This window comes from Papilio xuthus, unplaced genomic scaffold, assembly GCF_000836235.2.
Source record: "Papilio xuthus unplaced genomic scaffold, Pxut_1.1 DF826159.1, whole genome shotgun sequence".
NCBI lineage: Eukaryota > Metazoa > Arthropoda > Insecta > Lepidoptera > Papilionidae > Papilio > Papilio xuthus.
In genome coordinates, this window is record NW_013532490.1 from 511,009 (window position 1) to 530,335 (window position 19,327).

General features: G+C 34.9%; 1 protein-coding gene across 1 annotated transcript; it reads left to right on the forward strand.

The window, feature by feature from the left end:
* The first annotated feature begins 208 nt into the window (after positions 1 to 208).
* On the forward strand, positions 209 to 9,482 carry onecut (homeobox protein onecut). Its single transcript, XM_013319238.1, has 4 exons — positions 209 to 920; positions 7,378 to 7,401; positions 8,307 to 8,413; positions 9,081 to 9,482. Exons 1-4 carry the CDS (start codon positions 209 to 211, stop codon positions 9,324 to 9,326), a joined length of 1,089 nt encoding a protein of 362 aa, XP_013174692.1. The 3' UTR covers positions 9,327 to 9,482.
* Positions 9,483 to 19,327: the final 9,845 nt, after the last annotated feature.

A 19,327-nucleotide genomic window follows, 5' to 3' on the forward strand; every position in this document is an offset into this window, starting at 1 on the left:
ACGCATTTTCCAAATGAAAATGGACTATGAAACTAATCTGGAAGGTCCAAATTCGCGTGTCCGTCTCGGGATATAGGTTGTTTAGCGCGAGGGAGATAAAAATAGGGGCTGTTCGCAGGACGTGGACCGAGGCACCGAGGGGACGGAAGGGCGCGGCGCAGGCGTGCTTCAGTCGCCCGCGCGACCCCGTCGCCGCCGGTCGCGCGCCATGGATGAGACGAGGATGCGGGAGCGCGCGCCACTCACCGTGATCGTGGCCCCGAGCCATGCGTCGCCGCCACGGCTCTCGCCCGACCTGCTGCCCGACGGCGATGCCGCCTTCCACCCGCTGGCGGCAGTCAACGGCCGCCTTACACCGCCGGGCCTCGAGCCGGCCTCCTACGCCACGCTCACGCCGTTGCTGCCCTTACCCCCTATTAGTACAGTCTCCGATAAGTTTGCCTATCACGCTGGTGGCACCTTCACGGTCATCCAGCACCAGCAATCGTATTCCTCGCTCTCCCCAAATGCGTACAATGAGCCGCTATCCCCTCAGTCAGCGTACAGTAGGCGGAGCGTGTCACCCGGCTCGTACGAGCGAAGGTCGCCAACGCCGCCACTCCCGAGCCCCGGCCTCGACCTCAACGCGGCGCTGTTGGCGAGAGAGGAGCAAGCACAGCAGCAAGTACAAGTCCACGACACAGAGGAGATTAACACTAAGGAGCTCGCACAGAGGATAAGTGGGGAGTTGAAGCGGTACTCGATTCCTCAAGCAATCTTCGCGCAGAGGGTACTTTGCAGATCGCAGGGGACTCTCAGCGACCTGCTGAGGAACCCCAAGCCCTGGTCCAAGCTAAAATCAGGGCGGGAGACATTCAGGCGAATGTGGAAGTGGCTGCAGGAGCCGGAGTTCCAGCGGATGTCGGCGCTGCGGCTCGCAGGTACTTGCATGATGCTTCTAGTTTTACATGTCTTTAGTGTTTTATGTTGTTTTAGACCTGTAGCACAATGCCGCGATAGTAAACTGGAGCTGAAGCGAAGCGTAAAAAACTTAATAATTAAGGGAAAATGAGTTGGAACATATGGTTTCGGGCCATGCCAAATTTATATTGTAGTTGGGTTCGCTTATGTTCTGGTTGACTTTCGCGGCGTGCTAGAGGTTGCAATACTAGAAATGTTTTAATATCAATTAAAAAAGAACATTGCAACAGAACAAAAACATCTGTGATTTTATTGGAATAAACAATTTATTTGATTTGGTCATATGTTAAACATAAAGATAACAAAGAAAGGCTTATCATATACTTGTTTAAAGTACCAAAGGATATTCCTTTATTGAATACATTAAAATAATCTTATATATAAAATTCTCGTGTCACAATTTTCGTTCACATACTCCTCCGAAACGGCTTGACCGATTCTCATGAAATTTTGTAAGCAAATTGAGTAGGTCTAAGAATCGGCCAACATCTATTTTTTTATCCCGCGCGGACGGAGTCGCGGGCGACAGCTAGTATTCTAATAAGATTTAGGTAACTCATAATAAAATAATAGAGAATTTGTAATGTCACAAAATGCGCGCGCACACTCAGAAATTTCTCAGCGTAACTTTACATTAAACATAGAGCTAAAATGATATTAGTATGTTTATATCTTTCTAACCGTGGTCGACAGTCAACAGATTGAACTCTAAATAATAACCATTTTAACGTCATTTCATAAGACCTGTAAGTAAGCTTGAATTGTTGATACTTTATAAAAATGTGCTAGTTAAGTAGTTTGTCAGATTTATTCGTTTATAATCATACTAGCTATCGCCAGCTCCATCTGAGCGTAACTAAAAGTAAAATCTTGATTGGTCTATATGTTCTTCCAGACTATGTTCTACATACATGCTAAATTTCAGAGAGATCTGTGCAGCTGTTCTGGAGATACCTTCTACATCTATCCATCTATGGTCTGTCCTCGGCGGTATTTCCAAACCGCTACGACTTAGGGTCCTTCAAGAAGCGAGCTTATCACCACCTAAAAGGCCGGCAACGCATCTGCGGTTCCTCTGGTATTGCTGATGTCCATGGGCGTCGTTGAACACCTCGGTGTTCCCGCTGCTCGTTTGCCCCCTTCTGTTATAAAAAAAAATCCAAATATTTGCATTTATAATATAAGTAAGATTTCTAAATATAATTTATTTGAACTTTTACTAATATATCTAAGATAGAGAGATAAATACCAATTCTAGATGTAAAATTGAATATAACTTAACTTATAATAGTAAATTTGCAGCCGTTCTGGAGATATCTTCTAACAAACATACATCCAAACATTCGCATTTATAATATGAAGTATTGGAATATTTTTCAATGTCTCCGTTGAGATGCTAACTAAAGCTAGACTTCAGTATCTAGGTCACCTAGGTATTTTGTTGGTGTGAAAGCGCTCCACTTGTACCTATTTAAAGTTTTGTTTTGTGCGCAACTATTAAAGGTTTTAGGGAATTTCGATATGTTAAAATTATTATTTTTTATCTATAATGTGTCTTTACTTTCGTGTACTTTAAAAATGTGGTTGGCATTTGATTCTTACTAATATTATAAATGCGAAAGGTACATATGGATAGATGTTTGTTAGAAGGTATCTCCAGAACGAAGGGTCTTCGCTGAAATTTCTCATAGACGTAGAACATAGTCTGGAAGAACATATAGGCAATAGGAGTCGCGGGCGAAACAATATCAAGGCAATAAATAGACCTTAGTCTAATAACATATAAATAATGTAGTATCAACATATTAACCATTGCAAAAATCTATCCTATACAAACTACTTTGAAAGAAAAGACTAATTAATGAAGGGTGCTTTCAACCCCTTGCATTGAAATGCACCCTTATACGAATGTTTTTGACAGTACAAAAGAATAACCGTACGCCCTTTTATATGTTTTTATAACGTTATCGATAAAACTCATTTGTTTATCGTGTTCCGACGTCAGCTGGTATCGATTCTTTCAATCGATAACGCGAGGACGCTCGCTCGATATTAGAACGTCACTAAGCTTCAGTCGATATAAGGGCAGTTACACACAAGTTTAGCCGTGAGCTTCTACCTTTCAATTAAATGTCTGCTACTTTAATGCAGCTTTGGACTGAATTTACCTTTTAAATCCAATTAATAAGTGAGTTATTATATAAACATAATTATTATAATTTATGCTATATACTAATGTATAATTTATATTATATGTATTATATAATAAGTGTATATTAAAAAAAATCCTTTATCGTTCAATAAAATAAAACTTGACAAAAACTTTTCGTTCCTAATTTTGTCATTGTGCGGATCCACCCGTTTTTTTATCGCGTCGAAAGTTTTGTGTGTACTCTGCTTTAGTTAGTGTTGGTCGATTATCGTAGTGACGTATTGTGTTTGAATCGTAGACGTGCAAAATGCGGGTTATAATTGCGTTTTGAAGATATGCGTCTTTAAAGTAATTAACTGAATATAAACAATTTAAAAATTTAGGAACTAACTGAAAGCAGAATTATATAAAGTTTGTAAAATCGTCAGATTCCCCTTTTCCTTTGCATCTCTTCTCAGATTATTCCTAACAATCCATTTATACGAGTATCTAATTCAAGGGCAAACTCCTTCAATTGTTTTACATTAATAAATTTCCTTTAATCATCTAACTAATATTATAAATACTACAGTTGGAGCAGTATGGATTGATAGATGGTTGTTGGAAAGTATCACCAGAATGGCTTCACGGATCTTGATGAAATTTGTAGTAAGTAGAACATAATCTGGAAGAACACATAGGCTACTTATTAAGCTTGGTTATTCCATTCTTATGGCCATATAACCTTAACCGATCATTTTCGAATGTTTCTTCCGGTTTCCCTTTTAAAGATATATACTAGAATTATTTTCCTCAAGTTAAAGCAGTTGGATGTAATTAGGTTAGCGATATTTTTCACAATTTGTAACTATTTTCCTCTCGCATACTTTATGTTGATACCGACCTATTTTTATATTATTACCGTAAGTTACAATGTTATCTCCTACTTTTTGTATGTATACTAGCTGTCGGCTGCGACTCCGTCTGCGCTGAATTAAAAAAACTTAATTAGTAGCCTATGTTTTTTTATAAGAGAAGGTGGCAAACGAGCGGCGGGAACACCGAGGTGAACGACACCCATGGAAATCTGCAACACCAGAGGAACTGAAAATGAGTTGCCTATGTGTCCTTTCAGGCTATGTTCTACCTCAATGCCAAATTTCAGAGAGATTCATGCAGCTATTTAAAAGATACCTTCTTACAAACATCCATTCATACATCCAAATATACGCATAAGTTACAAATTATTTTTTTTTTAAATTCCGCGTGGACACAGTCAACGGCGACAGCTAGTTAAACAATAAAAATGATTACTAAATGATACATGATTATTTAGAACGGCGTTTAAGATACAAAAGTCATACAAACATTTGAATGTAAAACCTCCGTAATAAAAACGACAGTAGTTCTCGTCAGCAGGGTAGCGCGAGGCACATGTCTCCCCGCACCCCGCTGTGACGTCACCCGCCCTCCTTCCCTCTCTCTGGTCTCCCCCAGCCCAAGCGGCCCTCATATCGATCGCTCAGCACTCCCCGACCCCCGCAAGGCCCGACTATTCTAGCGGCTCTACGTATTTTGATTCTTAAATGTAATTCCTATTATATCGTGCCCGGGACTTTTACGTGAATATATTTAGTTATCTTTACCTTTTGTTGATATTGTAAATGTAATTTTTACCTAAGAAACCTTTTTATTTTTCAATTTGATGTAAGGTTTCGTCTACAAAAGGTTAATAGAATTTATATGTAGTATTTTACAATAATTGCTACCATACAATGTTCCATCCTTTCAAAGAACGGAATGGAAACTAATTAAAAAAAACTAAATCTAATATATAAAAGAAAGTCGTGTTAGTTACACTATTTATAACTCAAGAACGGCTTTACCGAAATGGCTGAAAATTGGCGAGGAGGTAGCTTAGAGCCAGGAGACGGACATAGTATACTATTTATTCATTTTTTTTCGAATTTATGCCTTGAAGAGCTGCTTTTTATTTAACTGACTAATATTATAAATGCGATTTAGATGGATGTGATGTGGATGGATGTGATGTGGATGGATGTGATGTGGATGGATGGATGGGTGTTTAAAGATATCTCTAGAACGGCTGAACGGATCTCGATTAAATTTGGCATACGTATAGAACATAGCCTGAAATAACACATAGGATACACTAATTAAGTTTTTTATATATCTACGCGGACGGAGTCGCGGGCGACAGCTAGTACTAAATAAAAATTTGACTAAGCTCGTGTATTTCGTTATGTATTGACTTGTACAAAATTTGTTAGTAATTTGAGAGAATAAGATAGGTGTTAGGTTAGTGCCATATAGTAATCAGCTTGCTCTATATCTATCATAAGAGTTTACTTGAAAACTAGATCTTTGTCACAAAAAAAAGTTTGATACGAATTTGAAGTTGTCTTTGTTTGGCTCTTCGTTGTTATTTGTTTAAGATTCCGCTTTGGAAGTATAAGAACATGTTAAGGAAATATTTAGACGATTGTACTTACAAGGTAGAGTAACATTTAAAAATGTTTTATTCCAGAAAATTATTCGTCATGGACTCTTAGTAATGCTTAAGAACTATAGATCTTATTGTTCCAATCTTGAGTTAAAAATGTTGTACTGAATTTTAGGTTCTTTTCTTTACAGATATCTGAAGTTAATTATAACACGATAGTCATTTGTAACTGAATTTCCAGATACGCCACATCAAACGATAAAAGGCGACAATGTAAACAACATGCAGCAGTCTTACTGCGCTCCCCGGGATTACCCGGGCGCTCCGCCCCCGCCCCAGGGCTCCGGGCTGTACCCCGGGCCTCCGCCCCACTGGGATGCCCCGGTATACGAACCGGCTGGGGACATGTCTTGCTTGTGAGTCCTTCCCAAATCTTGATTGAGTTCCTTAAAATTGTCATCCTCAAATCCTCTCCCTCCATTTTTATCTTTGATTTTCGTTTCCATAATCTCGTCCAGTGTTTCACTTTCTTTGGTTTCAGATAATTTATATTCTAGTTTCAAAATTTCAATTCGATCTTTTTAATTCTTCTAGTCTTTTTTCGCTTTCTAGTCTCACAAGTGGATCCTTATCCTATACCTTGGCTGCGTAGCAGTGTACTTGGTTTCTTATAGATGTCAAAAGAAAGCTTGTCGCAAAGGTAATATCAATACAAAGGCTTTTCGTACATTTTAAAATATTATAATAACAAATTGAAGTGGTTTTAATGCTTTGTGACAAGCCTAATATTAGATAAGATGACAACATTTGGGTGGAATATATTTTTTGTTTTAATAAAATTGTGTAAAGTAAAAATAGATTTGCTCTAATAGATGTTTTACCCTTGAATAGGCAGTATCCTTCCTAATTAGCTGGCAAAGATACTGCCTACGCAAAGAATAATTGTTTTAGTCTTGGATAATTGTTTTTAGCAGTAGGTAAGTGTATTTTGTTAGCTTAAAGAAGCCAAGGTGAATGTTAGACTGCTGTTTCTGCCATTCCTTCCCTTTATCCCTCCCGCGCCAGGGCTGCCTAGTTTTGTTTAAAAATATGATTTTTAGGTGCCTGCGAGATATCACAACCCTTAATTAATGTTGTTTACATTGTCGCCAGGTATGCGTTTGTAATTTTTCTTATTTATTAGATAAAGGTTTTAGATAAAGACAGACTGGATCTGACTTAATGTGTTTATTATTTGAAATAATATTTCTAATAAAATTCACTTTTATTTCTTATCTATTCCAGTTTGTCAACTTTAAAATTAAGATTTAAATTGATGCAGTTTTCAGTTTTATTTATTTTCAGACTGGATTATAACCCATTTGGTGTTACAAATATCTTTTTAGATTTGATATAGTGCAACTTTAGCTATACATTTCTTTTACTATGAAGTCTTCACGTGTAACGTTAATATTAATATTTTCTTTTCTTATTGTTATTACTGTGTTTACTGAGTAAAGTCTCTAAGGGACTACTGACTCTGAGTGGAAAGGCAAATTAAACAATTGTACACGTGGAATCTATTTAGTTGTTTATGTTATAGCAGCATGATTTTTGTACGTAGTTAAGTCTGGATTAGAAGAATCGGAACAGAACATTTGTAATTTCCTTGAATTGATAAAATTTCTTATACAGATTTTAAAATATGTTGTCGTTGTTTTTTTTTTATTTCTAGAAAAAAAAACTGTTTTTAGAATTAAGCCTACATAAAGTATGTTATAGTGAATATTGCGAGATATTCATATTTATGCTTTAGTAATTGTTGTCTTTTCTTTTGTTGCAGCGGCCCAGATTCCTCAGAGAGGCAGTAAGTAATGTTTGAATTGTTTTAACATAATATGTAGTACCTGGATGACCGAGCTTTGCTCGGTATTTTTTGGAAATTATATTTAAGTACGAATTATTAATAAAATGATGAAATATGAATAATATTTTTCGATCTTACCGATAGAAAAAGTTAAGTTTATGTTTAAGTTGATTATCGATAAAACACGAAATAAAATGACATTTCCTAAAAATGATTCCTAGCTAGATCGATTTATCGCCCCCGAAACCCCGTATATACTAAATTTTATGAAAATCGTTGGAGCCGCTTCCGAGATTCCAATTATATATATGTACAAGAATTGCTCATTTAAAGATATAAGATAATATATGTTCATAAAGTATTTTAATCCAAAGTTAGTTTTATTAAATTTCATGATATTGTGTGCTTAAAATAGATACAAGAGTTAAACAAGTCAGATAATCCCTAAATCAAAATGATGAGTCATTTTACTTAAATAAGGACAGAACTAATACTTTTTCGACCAATGACGATATAAAAGAGCCTTGACAGACTGACAGACGGACAACAATGAATAAGGGTTCCGTTTTTAATCTTTTCGAGGTATTAACCCTAAAAGTGATTTATTAATTATTAATTGAAGCGCCAATAGCCTAATGGTTAAGGGTACGGATTTCCGATCACGATGTCGCGGGTTCGAATCCCGACATTCGACTACTATCGTAAACCATATCCTAACACAAGCCTAGAGCTTAGTTGGAATGGTTAAAGAGATATTAGTAAATTTACAAAAAAATCTGCTAATATTTTTATCAAAAATAAATGAAAATAGAAATACTTAGCAATAGGTAGCGGCTATGAATTCACAAGTACATTAAACTTTTAGTCTAATTGTATTAAGAGATGTTTTTTTTTTATAATTTCAGGCTGCAAGCGCAAGGAGGAAATGGCTTCGGATACCATGCCTTCCCCGAAGAAGCCGCGTTTGGTTTTCACAGACCTCCAGCGGCGTACTCTACAGGCTATTTTTAAGGTAATTTGCTTTTAGTAACTAAATTATAAAATGTCTCACATCGTATTAGAACGCTAGTCATATGTAAATCTATAAAAATAAATTAAAATTTCTTTAAAACCCGCGAGCATTATTTTTATGCTTAAATTAACCTCTATTCCGCCTTGTTTCTGATATCAAAAATGTATTTGAAACAAAGTTCTCTATACAAAGAAAGTAACCAAACCAACCAAGTAAGTAAAGTTACAAGCGTCAATAGCCTAATGGTTAAGGATACGGATTTTCGATCACGTAGTCGGGGGTTCGAATCCCGCCATTCGACTATTGTCGTGAACCATATCCTAGCACAAGCATACAGCTTAGTTGGAATAATAAAAGGAATATTAGTAAATTTACAAAGAAATCTGCTAATATTTAGAACAAAAAAACCCTAAGTAGTTAAGAGAAAGAATGGTTAAGGTTCGAATCGGTGAGGGCACTGTTTTAGTCCCAGATTCTTAAAAAACAATAATATCTTGTTAGAATTATTTAGCGCGAATGGCGCGCTTTCGTTACAAAGTCAAGTGTCAGAATTATTAGTGAGGGAACATAAACGTTGACATTTTAATAAGGCTAATATTGCGCCGGTACACCGGCACAGTGTCGGATTTTCTGCCTAACACTAATATGAAAATTTCTTAATTTCCAGGAAACAAAGAGGCCGTCAAAAGAAATGCAAGTAACGATAGCGCGGCAACTTGGCTTAGAGCCGACGACAGTCGGAAATTTCTTCATGAACGCGCGTCGACGTTCTATGGACAAATGGAAAGATGATGACGCGCCATCTACCGAGTTGGACCAGCAATGCGAGAGTCATGATTTAGACCACGTGCCTAGTCTTGATTCTGCTGACTCTGAGGAGGACCACGACGATCCCGACGACCATCTCTTGTGACGCCGTATACCCCAGCACCATTTATTGGTGCTTTGAAGGAAGTAAACAAAGAGTTGTATTTTCCTAATGCTGGCTAGTAGAAAAATGTTGGGATTTTGATAAAATTAACAATATTAAAAATATTTTAAAATACACACCTACTAAAGATACATAGAAAAAGAAATATGTATTATTTAAAGCTATAAATGCTATTTTAAACAAACTTTTTTTTAATTTTAAAGTGAAAACGTATGACCTTGAATGGAATGCACAGTTTGTTTTTTAGTAACAGACTTTGTTTAAGTGATTTCTACTAGAAAGCATTGGGGAGTTTAACTCGTGTTGGTGTTACATATTGAAGGAAGGACAATGGTGCGGTACTCGTGTTTAGCTATTGATCTCCCAATATAAACGTTTCTAGTCAAACGTAATCAGATAGATAATTAAGTTGTTCTTCAGTACCTTTAGTATTACTTGTATGTTTATTTTAAGAGTGTTTAGAAATTGCCTGAATACACCTAAAGTTTTCTTGTCATAATATTGATACGTACTCTATTTATTTTAATTTAATATTTAGATGTCATCAAGGTTTTAATATTATTTATACTATAGAGAAAATGAGAAACAAAAGGTTAGTGTGGTTTGGACATGTTATGCGGAAGGATAATCATATAAACAAAAAAGTAATGAGATTGAATGCGGATGGCTACAAAGGTAGAGACCAAAGTAAGTATGGTTGTGTGTGAAAGAGGATATGCATAAGAAGGAGATGAATTCAGATATGATGTCTGATAGAGATGTATGGAGGAGTACATGTGCCGACCCTCCGTACGGACAGGCTGGTTGATGATAAAGGATGTCTGACCCTGTGAGAGAGGCGCTACTATGCAACTAGTCATGTCACAGAATATATAAAACCTACTTAGGCATAGAAAATGCCTGAAAAGAAAAAATACTGTAGTACGACAATAAAATTTGTGATTTTTTTTTTGTATTGAAAGAGGGGCGCTAGCGTGTTGTCATAATTTAGTTTGACTTATGCCTACCGGGTCATATATCTTTGTCGTTAACTTGGAATGCATGAGTTTGGTCTGCACAGAGTTATTTTATGGATATTAGTGCAAATTAGCAATTTTATTTACAATCATTTAAAGATATTTCTCGAATATTTAGTTGTGTTCAGGCATTTCGAGCTTTCTAGTTAATAGAAGACGCAATAAAATGTCCGATGTTAATTTATTTTTCAACAATATTGAAATTTAGCATTTATATGTTTAAATAGCAAAAATGGCCGATCAAATCGGACGATTGGTGACGGTTAATTATAATTTAGTAGAATTTAATATGAAATCAATTGTAGACAGTACGTTTCGAAATATCAATATAATTGCAGCTTATTTTAAAAATGTTACAAAATTTATACAATCACACAATAGTTATGTAAAAGATATTTGACAAATTTGTAAAAAATTAGTCGTAAGCGTCAAATTTCACTGTCTTTTTTTACAAAACAAATATCATGTCAATGGTGACGAGTCAAAGTGTGGTACAACAAACTTATACTAGGACCTAGCACGAATATTCCTGATAACGTTTTCATATCGTCATCGATGTCATCATATGTCAAAATTTATACGCCCCCTACCGGACTTAATCAACAACATATCTCATACAATTTTTTACTTTTTTTGTCTTAGACGATGGAATATTCGTATTAGGACCTCTGGTCCGGTAAAAAGAGCAATGTTATCGCGGTTAATTTTATAAGAAAATAAGTAATTCCAACTGTTAAGAAGAAAATCCGAATATGTCCCAGTATATTGACGCAGCACTAGCCTTACTAAAATGTTGACGTTTCTGTCCCCTCACTATTCATTCTGACATTAGACTTTGTAACAAAAGCACGTCATTCGCGCCAAATAGTTCTAACTAATACTGTCTAAAACTACTTAGGGATACATAAGACCACAGATAACAAAACAGTTATAGAGTAAAAATATTTAATGGTACACTGACATTGGGGATAAGGCTACTGATAATTTGCGTCGGGCAAATTTATATATATATTTTTTATATCATAAGGAGGCAAACAAGCAAGCAGCCACCTGAAGTCGCTGAAATAGCGAAGTGACCGTTGCCCATAGACATATGCAAATTGCATATGAGTTGCCTACCTTTAATCGACGGAGGAGAGGATGCGCAGAAAGAAAATATTTTTCCTTTCCATGCATCCTCTCGTCAGGAAAGTCCACTTCTACTTCCCATTCTTTCCTCAGAAGAAAAAGGGTGGGAAGAGAAAGAGGGGTAAATTAGGCTTCCGAGACGAATTGGTAATAACTAAAACTAAACTATAGAGACAGTCTTCAATTTAAAAACTATGCAGCAATATTTAAGTAATATTTTCTATGTTTGAATAAGTTTTCTAATAGAATTCGTGATAACAGCGCCTTTCTGGACCAGTTTGTTGCACTTCGTCTTTATGACATGTGGATGACCTAGTCAAAAGATCTCAGAACATTCCCGACTATAGTCAGTACAATTTAGCAGATGAAGGTTAAATCGTGCGTGATATTATATAAATTTAATTAGATATAAATTATTTAAGAAAGCTTCTAACTTAAGCGAGGCAATCTAGTCTGAGTTGTGCGTAGATTGTTAATACGACAGTTAAATTATGCTTAAATAGAACGCGACTGTGAGAGCGTTTGCAGTGACAGAATTAAAAACTTTTTACACGAAATTTCAAAGAATAAAATGTAGTCCTTCAACTTAAAGACATGTAATTACATTCCGTTTTACTTAGAAAATATTTATTTAAAATATATCATTTACATTTTATTTTAAACAGTATTTTAAGTTAGTGAAAAAGATTTTATTTAACATTTTTCTTTTTTTTTTATAGATAAATTATTTTTTAGATTAATTTTGTTATAAGATTACTAGTCGTTTTTAAATTATATTTCGTATTTATCTTGCAATATAAATAATAAAACACAACCAAAGGTATTCAGTTAATTACCAAAGATTTGTTTACGTGCAATCATTTATTATATCGTAAGTTTTCACTGCCAAAACATATGTTTATATACAAGTTTATTTTTTAATTACCAGATAGATAAAAAACCACAAAAAAATAGGTTAAAATATGTAGTCCTTAGTTTTTACATGATAAAGTTAATAGCAAATTTTTGCAATCGACAAATAATAATTTTTTTTTGGTAGGATAATTTTTCGATTTTGATTTACATTTTTTTCCTGGTAATTACAAAATATCAATGTATTTTTGTTTTTAAAAATACTGTGCAAGTTTTGGCAGAGGAAGCTCACGCTAATATAATTAATCTGTTTAAATAAAAGACGTTTAGATGTAATAGAAAAGTTTTAGCGCATGAAATCGGATATCAGATTATAGCGCGAAAAATCGATGAAAAAATCAAAATTAACTACATGTTTTGTTGTAGTTGTTTTTAAAAACGTATCAATTATATTTGAACGCCTTAATGATATTTACTGGATTAATTATTATATTTAACAGATATTTTGCTATTTATTTTAAAATATTTGCAGTCTCAGAATTGTAGTTTAAAATATTTTGTTTTTTAATTTGTGATTGAAACAAGATTGATAGAAAAAAAACTGTAATTATTTATAAAAATAATATTTGATAAATTATAATACATTATATTTTTCGCGCTGATTTTTGAAACAGTATGATTTTTGCAAAACAAAATATATTGCGCACAAAATGATGAAAATAAAAGAAGGTAACAATTATGTATTGTCCATGATTAAAAAAATAACATTATATTTCTGTATCACAATAATATTTATTAAATTATTTAAACTTTCGTGAAACATTATCAAAAATTTATATAAAAACGACTAAAACACTCACGTATATTCGTCCGGTGTCGGCACCGATTAATTTCAAGCCCATCTGGGGTGAGTGGGACTGATATTTCGCGGACGCAAACTCACTGTGGGCCCCTGATAGGCTCGAAACTAGTCGGTGCCGCCAACGGAGGAATATACGTGAGTATTTTAGCTATTTTTATATAAGTTTATAATATTATGTATATTATGAATTACTCAAACTTTGTATGTTTCTCAGTTTATTGATGGAAATGCAATATTTTTGTGCATATATTGTGCGCTTTTCTTTCTGACTGTACATAGTACTTAATGTATGTAAGAATAAATGTAAATTTTCTAAAAAGATATGAGTTCTTTTATATTTTTTTATTAGAATGTTGTTAGTTAATTGACTGATTCCACTAAAATATTGTCCACAGACATCTGCAATCTTACTAATCTTAGTAGAATGGATAAATGGATGTTTGTTTGAACGTTGAACGGATCATCAGTTCTCAATAAAATTTGGCACAGATGTAGATAGTCTGGAAGAGCACTTAGGCTACTTATTAAGATTTTTTTAATACCGCGCGGACGGAGGCGCGGACGGAGTCGCGGGCGACAGCTAGTACCTTGTTAAACTACAACATGTAATTACAAAATATTGCTTTACAACGAGTTATTGTATATTTTTAAACTTCCACTTTGTTGAATTATCCAAAACGTAGTTATAATGATGTCGCTTTAGCGGGTGTACTGCCGCGCATCCAGAAAGGCAGATGAGTTCCATACTTTTAGACAATACAAGGATATTTCTCATTTGCCCCTTTCCCGACATATTTACTTCCCTTATCCATTATTTTGGCAAATGAAAAAAGAGTGTTAGGTTTAGCACGAATCTTCATCTGACGAAACGCGGAAATCGCTCAATAGATGGCGCTTTTTCATATTTTATTTAAGGTAACAAATTTAAATACCGGGATCCCTTAACTTGGTGTTTGCAATTTTAAAATTGTAACCAATTGTAACATTTTAAATAAAATGCAGGTGAAACATAAATAAATACTAAATCACGAGCTTTTTAAACCAAACTAATGAGAAAAAGGATATATTCCAAGTTACGACTATCTTTGACCTATATATACAAATCAAACTGACTACATTTTAATGCGTTTAATGGTCCTATAAGCAATCTATTAGACTAGATTTTTTACACTTAATGTATACTTAGGTTCTCCCTTAGTAAACATTAATTTTTTAATTCTAAGTGCATTGGTTAGTATTAAATAGCTAGACATAACTAAACAACGTTTTGTGGTACGAAAATACAAGAATGGAGAATTTCTTCCTTTTTGTCGGTTAATGATAAGTGAATGAACGATAACATTTTATCATTGTAATCAGTTCATTCACATTGTTATATTCATTGACCTATTTATGAATTGTATAAGAGTTAGGGTAATTCTATGACTACTAGACCTTCTTGCAAAGAGTCTCTCATCCCTCTCACTAACACTTCCGTTAGCAAAATGGAATTCAGCCAAATTGCCTTTCAAAGCCAAATCCACACTTTTATCGTAAAATATATGAAGAGAATTTTATAAACAATTATGTTTTTCAGCTAAATTTTGATTCATAATAAAGTTTAACTGCATCTTAATCACAAGCTCGATTGTTTGAAGTTTCCAATTTATTTTATTAGCTGTAGCCCGCGACTCCGTTCGCGCGTAATTAAAAAAAATAATTAGTAGCCTATGTGTTTTTCCAGACTATGTTTTACATCTATGATAAATTTCAGCGAGATCCATGCAGCCGTATCGCCAATAGTAAGATAAAGGGTTTGCTTGAAGTCCAACTTAAGCCTGAATAAGCTTGTTGGTATTTATTTATCAAATAAAATCGTCGTTGGTGTTTCGCAATCTTCAAATAAGCTGTGAAATACAAAATATTTGTTCAGGAATTATAATGTATCAGTTTTAAATGTTAGTAATATTATAAATGCGACTAGTCCGATAGTCGTATCGGTGAATGGATTGATAGAGAAGAGTTTCGACCAACATCTCAAGAAGGTCTCGCTAAACAGTTGGATTAAGGGCCCGATACAAAAGGCAGTTATCCTAGAAACCGCACGCATCGTGAGAAGGTTTCTGTCTGCAGCCCTGACCACTGGTTGTTTGAGGGATTCCGCAGCCGGTGGTGCTCTATTTTTAATATAATATATTTTGTATAATTTTTTTGTTTTATTAATGCGTATGTTTAGCTGGATGAATGTTTGTTTGTAGGTATCTCCGTACGGCTGCGTAGATCTCTCTGAAATTGGTCATACATATAGAATATAGTCAGAAAGAACGCTACTTATTAAGTTTGTTTTTAGACCCGCGCGAACGGAGTCGCGGGTGACAACTAGTATTTGTATAAAACATGGCCATCTTCTTCATTGTCTCTAAAAATAGATTCAACTAAATGTTTTAATATTTATATTAATTAGAATTTTACGGTGACATGAGTAACGCGAGTCAAACTACGTAGAATATATCTTAAACTAGCTGTACTCCCTTACAACCCCTTTTACGCGTTAAAAAGTAGCCTATGTTCTTCCCCAGGTTCTAAACTATGTGTGTACCAAATTACATTTGAATCTGTTCAGTAGTTTTTGCGTGAAAGGACAGACAGACAGAGTTATTTTAGCATTTATAATGGTAAGGTTTGATCAGTTTAAAGACGTGTGACTCATTTTTGTTTGTTTATATTAAAGATTTTAGTATGGTTATTTGGCAAGCGAGCGATGTGGGTCACTGAGGAATATGTTTCGGAAGTATTAAGTAAAAACCTTGGAACTGGTTAATAATCGATCGTGGTCTTATATGGGACAATGTCAAGGCTTTCTCTTTAAAAGGAAGTAAATCTGTTTTAATGTCTTGGTATACATCAGTTTGATACAAGAACAAAGAAAATATGTTTTGGAAACTTTAAAATCTTGATTGATTTCTATAGTTTTAGCCCGCGACTCAGTAAATAGTCTATGTTTTTCCAGACTATGTTCTACATCTGTAACAAAATTCAGCAAGATCCGCGCAGTGCAGAACCATCTAAACTATCGCATTTATAATATTAGTAAGAGTAAGATGTATTTACACATATAAAAATTGGACAATGTATTTAAAAAAAAAAATACGTTTCGTCTTTGTTTAATATTTATAACCTAAACTTATTTAACAAAAAAAACCTGACTGACTAAAGCATGAAAGCAAAGAGCTGAAGATGAAAATGGTAATAAAAACTTTCTTTGTTTTTCTAATATACTTACTAGAGAAAGTTGTAATCTAATCAATTTAAGAGTCAATAGCCTAATGGTTGAGGGTACGGATTTCCGATCACGAGGTCGGGGGTTCGAATCCTGCCATTCGACTATTGTCTTAAACCATATCCTAGCATGAGCTGTAGCTTAGTCAGAATGGTAAAAGAAATATTAGTAAATTTACAAAGAAAAATCTGCTAATACTTTTCTTAAAAAAAATCTTTTTTTATTTAATATAACAGTAGTTAATCTAAAAGTATAAATAAAATAATATTTATATTCTGGTATATTATGTGCATGTCTTTGTAACTTCGGCGTAAAAACTTTTTTTTTAAATCCCACTCCAAAAGCCCGTTAAGTCTTCGACCAACTTTATAAGAACTTTGACGTTGTTAAATAGTTAAGAAATTGAGTTCGGAAGTTTGTAGGTAGCCTATTTTACTTCGTAATAAGGTCAAAACAGTTTTTTTTTCATGATAAAAATTTGATATAGGTATAATTTTTTACTTAAGACTTTCCGATTGAAAGGTGTTTTTTGCGTTTTCATTTCTTTGTAACGCATTTACGTCGTTATTTTAAAATAATTATTTTTGTAACAAAAGCCCTGTTACGACGCACTTTCCGATGTATATCTTTACACCATTAAACTTGGGAGGTAAGTTAATTAAAAAAAAAGTGTTATGCAAGTAAGAGACAAAAATTGCCTGCCAATAGCAAGAAAGAAATCGTTGTCATGGTAACGGTAATTCTCAGCCAATGGCGAAGCATTTGCAATTGTTTTACGCAATCTAAACAATAAAATTTGTCTAACAAAAATGAATGGAATTTCATGCAGATGAAGCTGCACGGGTACAGCTGGTTATATTTAACTATTTGACGCCAGCCAAAAAGGACAAAGCAGCATACCTCGGGACCCCGACTGGCCGCCGACCCATCGGTCGGCCCAGGTACCGCTGGCGAGTCGCCGTAGAGCTGGATCTGCGGGAGCTACAAGCGATGGACTGGCAGGAGAAGGCGCAAGACAGGCGACTTTGGCGATCTCTTGTGTCGGAGGCCGAGACCCACTTTGGGTCGATGCGCCAGCGGAGTAAGTAAGTATTTGACGCCAACGACTTTGACCGCGCGGAATTAAAAAAAATGCTTAATAGGCTATGTTCTATAACTGTGCTAACTTTCATCAAGATCTATTGCGTCGTTCCGGAGATACCTTCTAACAAACATCCATCCATCTAAACTTTCGCATTTATAATAGTAAGATTTTTTACTAAGCTTACAAATATATATTTTTAGTAGAGTCACGACTTTTGGCACAAGTACCGAGTCTAATCAAATAAGGTATCCGAGGGAAAGTATTTTGGAGAATGTTTCACCCACTAAAGATTAACTGGGTCAGTGTCAAGGTTCTATACCAAAAAAAACAAAGAAATAAACGTAGTTAACTGTCTACTAGCTGTATAATTTCTAATTGAATATTATATCATTATTTTTGTTCAAAATCTTGAGGACAAATAACTAAGGATTAACAATTAAAATCATTAAACACGGTTGGACAAATATTACTTAGTAAAATGTAGCTACTTTAATCTAGTTATCGTAGGTTTCTGAGACCAAAATCTTCACTTACAACATATTGTTATATCTGTTACGTTAGTGGGGAAGACGATATGTTTTATGCATACATTTTGGTCTCAGAAAAAGACAACTCCACGAATAGCGTGTATTATCCGTGTCAGCAGGACCTGAACTCACTCCAGCTAAGCCAACTCTAAAAAATCTCAACTACCTCTTGATGTTTTTCGTGATCTCAGAAACCTACTATAATCTAAATGACTACAGGACCAATTTTTACCTTTACTTAATAAGCTATAGGGTATGTAACAATTGTAAACAAATAGAAATATTCTCTTTACGTAGTTATTTAATATCTAAAGAAAGTCTAAATGAAGACAATGATCCTTTAATTACATTGGAAATGGCGTCTTAATTCCTATCAATAGAGAACATTTTTGAAATGCTCTTTGTATTTATAATCGACAGGTGAGCACGCTCCAGATAAATACAAATCCTAAATCGATGCATTTAATCGACAAACATAATTCGATGTAATAAGTAATCGATTTAAAAAAGTCTTAAGCCGGTGGCGTGTTTAGCCATAAACGTGCTCGTAAGTCCCGTTCAAGCCTTTTCACTTCCTTAAGACAAAAGCCTTTAAAAGTCTTTAGAGCGGTGCAAAAAATTACAAAAGGTCACAGAAGCCTGAAGGCGTGCGAGCGAGATGACGCGTTAGGAAACGTTACGTGTTAGAGGTAGATGGGTAATTGAAAATCAATTTATTAGACTGTGACGTCACAGAGCACGCATGCGCAACACCTAGCTGCCTGTCAGGGTTGCTAGTCAACGAAAAATCCCTGTTGAGGAAATAAATAGTTTTATATAAATTTTTATGTGTAAATTTTAATTTGTGGAAATCCTCCCAATATTTCAACTGACAATCATACACTCGACGAAAGTTTTCTTTTGTTTTCAACTGTTAAGGAGTTATTTATTTAGTATGTATACAGTAATGAACATTCAATAAAGCTTTAATTACTCTAATAATATGTTTTAAAATCACTTCAATAGGCCCTTCATATTTTCCAATATGAACTTGTCTATACAGGTTAAGATAACGCAAGTAATGACAAATATAGCGTACAATATTTTAGACGACAAATAGACAAACAGATGTTACGATCGGTATATTTAACCGCTGCACGCGGCAACACTTACCACATCTGGGCGGGCGGCCCGAAATAGCGGCGGGCGGGGAGCGCGGAGAAGGGACGCTCGTGGCTCGCTCAGTACAGCGGCGCCGCTGCCGCTACACAGCGCC